Source organism: Biomphalaria glabrata, chromosome 9 (genome assembly GCF_947242115.1).
Source record: "Biomphalaria glabrata chromosome 9, xgBioGlab47.1, whole genome shotgun sequence".
NCBI classification, from domain to species: Eukaryota; Metazoa; Mollusca; class Gastropoda; family Planorbidae; genus Biomphalaria; species Biomphalaria glabrata.
In genome coordinates, this window is record NC_074719.1 from 45,586,903 (window position 1) to 45,596,617 (window position 9,715).

Sequence of the window (9,715 nt, forward strand, 5' to 3'; positions counted from 1 at the left end):
AAAAAAAAAAATAGAAAAGAATAATTTCTGAACAAAGCATTTACATTTGTCAAAGAAGTTTATGTTTCTTGGAAACTTCGAGCTTCCATAGAACCAAAAGACAGTTCCTTTCGAAAGAATCCCAATATCAAGGACTTCGACTGTGTCTACAATAAAAGACGAAAGTCAACCTAATGATCGTCAGGTTTGCACAATTTCTGAACATATTATAATGAACAGTGTAAATGATCATGAACTATATATTCAGTTTCTCAATAAAAAAAAAAAAATTAAATTGTGTTCGAATCTCGGTGAATGCTGGGATTTTGAACATCGGGATGTTTAGAGCATCCCTGAGCCAGGCTCAGTCTACCCATCTCTAATAGGTACCTGGCTTTAATTGGGGAAAGTAAAGGCGGTTGGTCGTTGTGCTGTCCACACTACACCCTGCTCTTTAACTGCTGGTCATAGAAACAGATGACCTTAACATCATCTGCCCCATAGATCGTAAGGTCTGAAAGGGAAACTTTACATTTTTACTTTACTTTTTACACATTAGTAGCAGCCTGTATGTACAGGGAACAAAATATTGGATTACAAAACAAACACTAAAATCTATAAGAAAGATATGTTTAACAGGATGGCCAGTTGAAAGGCGATTCATAGTTAAAATTGTACTCTCCATATATATTGTAACATTTTTTGGTTAATGACAAAAGGACTTACATACACTTGTCACGATTAGCTTCATCTAAGTTTAACCTTATTATAAATACACTTATAGAAAAAAAGTCATAGAAGTGTGGCAAAAATGCATTCTTTCCTAGTTAGTGGCGTAGAAAGATGCTTATAGTTTGACAATTACGCCAGGCAGAGCACTGGCCTATATCCTCCATTAAGAACGACCTTGAGCAAGGGAAATTACTTTGGCAAGCTAAAAAATGGCAGGCGTAACAAAGGCGCCATCTTGCTTGGACTTACATAGAAGAGAGAAGTATAGATGCAGGCAGGGCCGGTCCTACAGTTTGCGGGGCCCTATGCGAAACGGATTGCGCGGGGCCTATTTTGGGTTGTGATAAGGATAATAAGTGAAAATTAAGATTTTGTATTAGAAAATAAATTCGTCTTTGCATTTTATTCATACTTTACTAAGTACAAAATCACTGTCAAATTAACCGTACAAGCCATCTACAGTAGATAGAAGTTATCCAGCAAAATAATACACATCGTGCGGGGGCTATGAAAGTGCGGGGCCCACTGCGGCCGCATAGGTTGCAGTGGCGTAAGACCGGCCCTGGATGCAGGCAGCTTACGAACAAGGTAGTTGGAGATTTTCTAAAAATTAACCTCGCCCTATTAAATAGTAGAAGCGTCCATCCTGACATCTTGTAAGCATATCACACATACACATTTTGAATTAAATCCTAGAAATCTGTGACTTGTAGAAATACTTCGCAAGCGCAGTGGCGGCGCAACGCGTAGGCGACGTGAAAAAAACCCACCCACGGCCACGCAGTTTGTGGGGCCTCGCGCAGAGACATGGAGAGTACCCAATAGCAATGGAGACAAGCTTCAGGTATTCACCAACAAATGCTTACGACTTATAATGAGTGCTAAATGGCACACAAAAAAAACAACAATAATTGTCAAACTACAAATCTGTTGGAAATAGACCAACAAACACCAATAGGGCAGGAAATCAAATGATGCCAACGGAACTGGATTGGGCAGACCATGTTGGAGGATAAGGGAAAATGTTGCAAAGCAGGCGCTGAACTGGAACCCACCTGGAAAGATAAAGGTCTTGAGATAAAAGTAAACATGGCAGAGAGTAACATAAAAAAAAAGCAAAAAAACAAAAAAACAAAACAAAACAAGTTGGACATTGACCCGAGAAACACTGCCAGTGAACAGTGTACGGTGGCGAGGTACTGGAGCGGCCCTATGTTTCACTTGGACTCTAAAGGGCTAAAGCAAGTAAATCAAGTCAATCAAGTGATTAGATTACATATGACATATACCTTTTTTTTTTTTAAAAAAGCATAATTTATCAATTCTATCTTTACTTTTATTGGTTTGTTTTTTTTAAATTTTATTAATAGTATTTCAGCTATATTTCTCCAATCCAAATAAAAAAAATTAAATATTTAAAGCTTTTGTTAAAAGCTAGCACTGTCAGAGTCATGTTTTTAATTTAATTTTTTTCTATTAACACACATTTACATGGAATCATAACAAAAGTTGTTGATAACATTGATAGTTTTACGAGTCTTGGAATGGTTCTTCTGCAGACGACCCACATCTCAGTGGGCCCTGCACTTTCATAGGCCCCGCGTTACTTCTAATTGTAAATTATTAAATTAAACCATTATAACTTATATATAATAACAGGGTTTCCATGGCCATCTCATTTTCAAGGACCTCCTGGAAATATCCTGAAATTGCACAATATACGAAAAACTCTTGGAAATCTCTTGAAAACTAAAAAAAATCTGCTGAAAAATGGACAAAATTGTCATTTTGAGGTGCCAATGCCGCACGCGATTAAAAAAACCCAGCATTGTCATCTCTCCTTTAATAAACATTTATTGCAAAGACGAATGTATTTTCTATTTAAAAAAAAAAGTCTTAATTTTGACATTATGCTTATCCCCGCTCAGACTGTGATAGTAAGTGTATGAGTTTTGAGTTGCTGGTAGTGCAGTGTGTGTGCCTGTGTAGGAAATGACCAGTGGACCTTGAGCGTACATGGTTGAGTGAACAGCAGTGTGTCAGGACTGTGTGTAAAAGGAAGGCAGTTTAGAGAACAAGTGGCTGGAGTAAAGAACATACATAGAGACTAATAAAATCATTGGGTTTATTGAAGCTCGTGTAGTTTTAGTCTATTACACAGACTGGGCCCCGCGCAATCCGTTTCGCATAGAGTCCCGCAATAATTAGGACCGGCTCGGGATGGATGGATTTACTAATTTATTTGTATTTTTTCTTTAAAGAGCGTCTGCAAATTATAAGATAAGACGTGAAGTCATATTTGGACTGAGACGCATGGCATCGGGTTGTAGACAAGTCAGCAGTGATACATAAACTACTCCCAGCCCCCCCCCCCCCCCCTCCGGGTCTATTCTATCACCTTGCAAGAGTACATTCTAGCACTTAAAGACGACCAGTCTACTGCGCTAAAAGTACTCTTACCATCAAGTACCTATCTAGCTTTACAATAGCAAGAAGGATTATTAATTAACAAGTCTATTCACCACACCTTACTACGCTTCACTACACCTCACTAGACCTCACTAAAAGCTACACTCGACAAACAGGTGTCACACTTTTGTTTTATAATCTCATTCAAATTTTAAACATCTTTTTTTTTTCTCTCTCCTTGTGGACTCGAGCAGGGGAGATAATCAAACAGCGTAGAGATGAAATAACTAAACGAAATAGTTTCCCTTTGAAAAAAAGTCATGCTATCATTGAGCGGAAATATCGTCAATAGTTTCTTATTGTCTCTTTGAATTACAGTTTCTAAATTCAACTCTCACTAGTATTTGGTTGGTTTAAACATTTAATCCACCAAGACAAAGCTGTTCTGTTTTGCTGGGTTTACTGTTTTGTTTGGTCTGTGTTTAATGTTTGACAGCTTAGGTGGGTTTCATGTCTGAAGTTGCACTACAGCTTGGGGAGGCTTTATTGTTATATTCAACCTCTTAGTTTGACATACCTGCTAGCTTGTCTACCAGCTTATCTACCAGAAGAGCGTTAAAGGATATTCGACTTCTTAAAAATAGTTTTTTCCCCTGTGTGTTGCGATTTCAAATGGACACATTTTCCATAGTAACAGGTAAATAAAATTGTGTGTGTGTGTGTGTAACACTTGAAAACATGTATTATTCTATATGTCTTATGGCTGTTATCTATGTCAAACTTTTTTTTTTTTTTTTAAGACACCAAAGTCTAGCTTATTTAAGCTTTTCTAAAAATGAATACATCTAAACGGTAAATGATAATGGCCCAACATGAAAGGCACACGAGCAATAAAGCTTATTCTATATATAGGTGAACTTCAATTCGGGGAGATAATTTCTCTATTGGCTTAACCTCTGCTGCAAAGAAGTAGCTCCTTTCTGGATCAACACTAAACAAAATTAAAAAGACAAACTTTTAAAAATGAACAAGAAATAGCACTGAGCAAATTCTTTTTAATGAAGCTTTAATTAGCTTACTCCGATAAATTAGAGGTATTTAATTAAATTTTGTCTTACACAGCAAAAGGGGAAATAAATCTTGAAGTATTGAGAGAAATTGCAGTCATTGAGCGTGTTTTTTTTTTCAAATAAATATTTTGCATGTTTTATTTTTCTGCGACTATGTGGCCAAATAAATATGTTTTGCTAATTTATATAGTACTCATGCCAAAAAAAAAGGTTGAGGACCACTGTTTAAGATCCACGAAAACTTTGACCAATGAAAAGGTACCTAGAAAAAACTGACTCGAGTTTTGTTTATTTATTTATATTTAAGAAGCTGTGGTCGCCCTGTTAGTAGTCACCGGAGTTACCCACTCAGCCACTTTAAAGTACGCGAAAAGGTCATTGCCCACGTTTTGCGGTCCAGTACGGTTAAGCAGTGGATGGTCCAGTAGTTCTTTTGTTGGATGTGCTATGGATTGCAGATACAGGTAAGCAACATTAAAGCACACTAACTATCCATCCTTCCAGCTACCTATCTATCCACTTATCCACAAATCAATCAATCAATCAATCAATCAATCAATCAATCAATCTATATATCTATCTATCTATCTGTCTGTCTGTCTGTCTGTCTGTCTGTCTGTCTTCATGTCTGTCTATCTATCTAATAACCATAAATATATCGAATACAATTATTAATGTACAAACATGTCTCAAAATTATCAAACAATTTTAAAGGAATTCGTGTTACAATAACTTGTAAGCGGCCGCTGCGGATCAGCCTTACTTTACACAGTTCTTAAACGGAACCGACCATATGCTGATCATTCAGAACTGTGTATTATCTCCCCTGCCTTAGAAATGATGTTCTAGAAATAGTTCATACACGTGTGAATATGAACTGTAAACCTTGTGATTAAAGAAAAAAGCATGAACTCCTTTAGAAGGTAATATTTAGCTGATAAAACATAGGAACTATTTAACATTTTAAAATTATATTTATTTGCAAAAAAGCCCCCCCCCCCTTTTTTTTTCAAAAAAATCTATTTAAAGACAAAAAAGTAAAAAAAAACAAAACAAATAACAATGTTAGTTATTTTCGTTTCGATTCTATCACTGAGATCATTACGCGTGGTAATGAAACCTTGATTTCAAATTATGTTTTTAGGTTATGTATATAAAAAAAAACAACTAATTAAAATAAAACTAAGGTTTCTCTTTAAGCAAACCCAATGCATCCGTTAAACTTTTTAAACAACGATACAGACGTAGGTGAAATCGATTTGTCAATAGCACTTTTTTAAGATTCTAAAGGTGACAGACAGACAGACAGACAGACTGACAACAAAGACTCAATAGCGCTAAGAATAAATTTCTGATTATTAAAAATAATGTATTTTTTTAATACTTTAATGCTTTTAAGATTTAGTAGCAAGTGCTACGGCTTCATGTATAACAGTGAAAACAAGTTTTGTATACCCTGCGGTGGGATAAGTGCATACAAGTCTACTCCTGATGAAAGTGAAGGATACTTCTATTTCATTGACAATGATTGTGAGTCTTATGTAGACTTCAAGTAAGTGAACTCATTGTATCCGTGTTAGATGTGTTCTGTGTGTGATAAACAGACAGATAGACATACATATATATATACACAGATAGATAGAGATATATCGAGATGGATAAGATTAATACAGATAGATAGATAAAGATATATAAAAAGAAAAGTTAGAGAAGACACGTAAGAATAGATAAGATAAATAGATAGATAGATGGGTAGATAGATAGATAGATAAATAGATAGATATATAGATAGATATATAGATAAATGAATCGATAGATAAAGATAGATAAAATAGGTAAGAGAGAAGACAAAAGAATAGATAAGATAAATAGATAGATAGATGGGTAGATAGATAGATAGATAAATAGATAGATATATAGATAGATATATAGATAAATGAATCGATAGATAAAGATAGATAAAATAGGTAAGAGAGAAGACAAAAGAATAGATAAGATAAATAGATAGATAAGATAGATAAATGGATAGATAAATAGATAGATAGATAGGACGTAATCATATTCTTTTTTGAAGTAACGTCTGTATTATATAAGATAAGATAAGATAGGTAAAGATAGACAGATAATAGATAGATAATGGATAGATAGATAGATATATAGATCGGATAAGATAAGATAAGCTATGTGTTATCAGACTATCTTTGACCGTGTGTTTTACAGACAATACAACTACATCCGGTACTCCGAGTATCAAGTACAACAAGACTACGATACTGCCAGGAAGACTTGTCGTTGCGTGGATTCTCAACTCATGGTCGCCGACACCTACGAGAGATGGGCGTCCTACAAGTTTTTTCAGAAGACCAACAATGAGTACTGGCTGGGCATGGACGATATAGCCACCGAGGGCACCTACGTTTGGTCAGATGGCCGGATTGTGGCCACCGAGTGGATGAACCTTGCCTTCAGCAAGACCAAGCCTTTCGGCGATGGAGACTGCATCTACAGAGTGCCCAACACAGACTCGGCGGACGACACGGACTGCAGTAGAAACCTGTCTTACATATGCGAACAGCCTCAGTATGTCAAGTGTGGTCTTTTTCTCATTACACCTTAAGGGCAGGTTCGCACTGTGCAGTTGGGTGGTGTGTGAGCAAAGTTAATTATTTTGTAAGGTGTTTCCACGGCTCACCGACAGACTTGACAGAGTACAGACAAAGGGTAGGAATAGTGTGACTCTTAGATGTCTAGCTTGTAGGGCGACTCAATACCCGTAGGATGGGACAGACACGGACGATTTAGTAGCGTTAGTTTAGCCGTGGGTTAGGGTCTCCCCTATATACAGAGAGTGTTTAGGTCAGTCGGGACACAGCGCCATCTTGTGTTAGCAGGGACGTGTGTCGTGTGCTAGGCGTTTTCTGGTGATCAAAACACATACAAACATTGGGAGCAAGTCGCCGAGGCTGGCTCGCGATCTTGGCTCCAATAGGTGTGAGTTGTTTGCCAGAGACAACATGTAGGAATTAATTCTAAGGGACCAGGAGTGACAGTCGTAGTGACAGTCAAGAGTGGCAGTTAGAGTCAATGTCAGTCAGGGTCAGAGACGGTAGATTTATACAAGTACATATCACATCAAGACTATACGGACTGTGACGTGGGATCCAGGATCAGTGCTAAGACAAGAGAGAGAGAGAGAAACTGTCCAGTGTGGCTTGCTGTTTGTACCACCGGTACGTGACGTTTTGGCGCCGCCGTTTTGGCCCCGCCGTATTGGCGACGGGACGTTTTGGCGCGAGCCGTTTTGGCGACGGGACGTTTTGGCGCGAGATATCATTTGACGATAATTTAATAAGCACGTAGCTTTTTTTAATGAACCCTTGAATTCCAGCGACTTAGGCAAATAACCATGGTGTCTATGTATACTTAACTTAGTATTTTGAGAAACATGGTACATGTATTATATTTTTACTTATTATTAGCAAGTGTTTGGTATGTATAGCTGGAGATACCATACAGTCATTAAATAAACCAATGTTAATGTAAACAAATAAATGCATCAATTTTTAGTCTATCATCGTTTCATTTTGTTTTTAATTTTAAAGTAGGCCTAATATCTTAAAAAACTTTTTTGAAAATAAAAGTGTGCCTCTTAATAAACACACATACACAAGCCAAAATGTTTATTAAAGATGAAATGGTGTGAAAAACAAACACACATTTACATTTAGTACGTGAAAAATATGTCTTAATACAAACACTCAAGCAAAACATAGATATGAATAATTCTTTTACAAGAAATAATACAATAAACGTACATAACGTATTTCGCGCCAAAACGGCTCGCGCCAAAACGACCTTCGCGCCAAAACGGCGGGGCCAAAACGGCGTCGCCAAAACGGCGTCGCCAAAACGTCCTGCTTCGTTGTACCACACATCAATCTATATTTGACTAGCAACAGCGAGAATCATCCTAGACATCTTGCCATCAAGAGCTGATATGCAGTTTCTTGACAGTGGGCGCCTGAGTTGTATTGTCTCTACATCGGTATATTTACGAGATGTTTCCATGCAAGTGTGACATTTGGCTATTAACTTTTTCACTTCGTAGTTTTTTTCCACGTTCCAATGGAATTCTTCATTTTGCTCATTTGTGTGTTCACTCCCCTGTTATGAATAAACTTCAATAACTTTTTTTTGGATGTTATCAGGGAATATTTAAATTAGGTATATAATTATAAAAGAATGCATGCTCTTTTAATAAAACAAAAATTAAAATTTATAAAACCAAAAATTAAATTAATTTAATGGGGTCAAATCAACATTGGTATCGTCAGTTAGGTTTGGGAAAGTTAATAGTCTCGGTAGGCCTACATCTGTTTACAACCATACAAGTATTAGTGTAATTTGACCCAATTTAGCCTCGGCTTACTCTAAGGTAATAGTGTCAGTACATTTAGTTCAGAAACGAGGACTTACAAATTGTGACTTAATAATAATAATTCAATTAAGACTTCTTTCAAGTAATAGTGTCAACAGGGCCGGCCTTAGATAATTGAAGGCCTAGGGCGAAGTGAATTTGGTGGCTCCCCAAATGAAATAGAGAAATAGAAAAAAAAAAGCGAACAAATTGAAAAGACACAATTGATTTAATGCCGAGTGTACTTCAACGATAACATTGGGGACACAAGTTTCGATATTTCTTCACTAAAGAAATTGTTTTGATTCCTTTGCCAGGCCCACATCAATCGGAGACCTTAGGCTGCTGCCTATTTTTTCTTCCTAAGGCGGGCCCTGGTGTCATAACACTCAATTACGTCACGACTTCTTTCAAGGAATAGTGCCAACTGTCTTGACACTGAATTAAGTTAAGACTTCTTTCAAGGAATAGTGCCAAAACTGTCCTGACACTCAATTCAGTTACGACAACTTTCAAAGAATAGTGTCATGACACTGAGTCCCCCAGCTCTAATGGGTACCTGACATTAATTAGGGAAAAGTAAAGGCGGTTGGTCGTTGTGCTGGCCACATGACACCCTTGTTAACCGTAGGCCACAGAAACAGATGAACTTTACATCATCTGCCCTATAGACCACAAGGTCTGAAAGGGGAACTTTACTTTTTACTTTTACTTTTTGAGTCGTCTGCTCTGAATTCGTCTGCTCTGAAGTCGTCTGCTCTGAAGTGATTTAATGATGTCAAATGTGTACATTCGTTTTGTAATAAATCTAATGGCTCTACTTTACACCCCTTCTAGTTTCTCTCTGTTTCCTTGAGAAGCCGCCATATTTTAATATTTCTTTTAATAATCAAAGTTAAATAGCATCTTCGTTTGATCTTTATGCAGCGCATCGAGACAGACTGTGCCTGCTGGTACGAACTTCTCCGAGTGCAAAAGAAACGAAGTTGGATCAGTCAAGAGAAAGAAGAAGAAAGCTACCCTCTCAGCTAGCTAGGACAGATGCATGCACGAACTGTGTTAAACTCTGCCGCTTCAGAAATGGCTTGATCAGTCACTCCAGATTCTG

General features: G+C 37.1%; 1 protein-coding gene across 1 annotated transcript; it reads left to right on the forward strand.

Moving 5' to 3' along the window:
• The first annotated feature begins 4,637 nt into the window (after positions 1–4,637).
• On the forward strand, positions 4,638–7,045 carry LOC129928411 (lectin BRA-3-like). The gene is made up of 3 exons (XM_056042658.1): positions 4,638–4,654; positions 5,590–5,742; positions 6,411–7,045. The coding sequence occupies exons 1-3, from the start codon at positions 4,638–4,640 to the stop codon at positions 6,805–6,807; spliced, it is 567 nt and encodes a 188-aa protein (XP_055898633.1). The 3' UTR covers positions 6,808–7,045.
• The last annotated feature ends 2,670 nt before the right edge of the window (positions 7,046–9,715 follow it).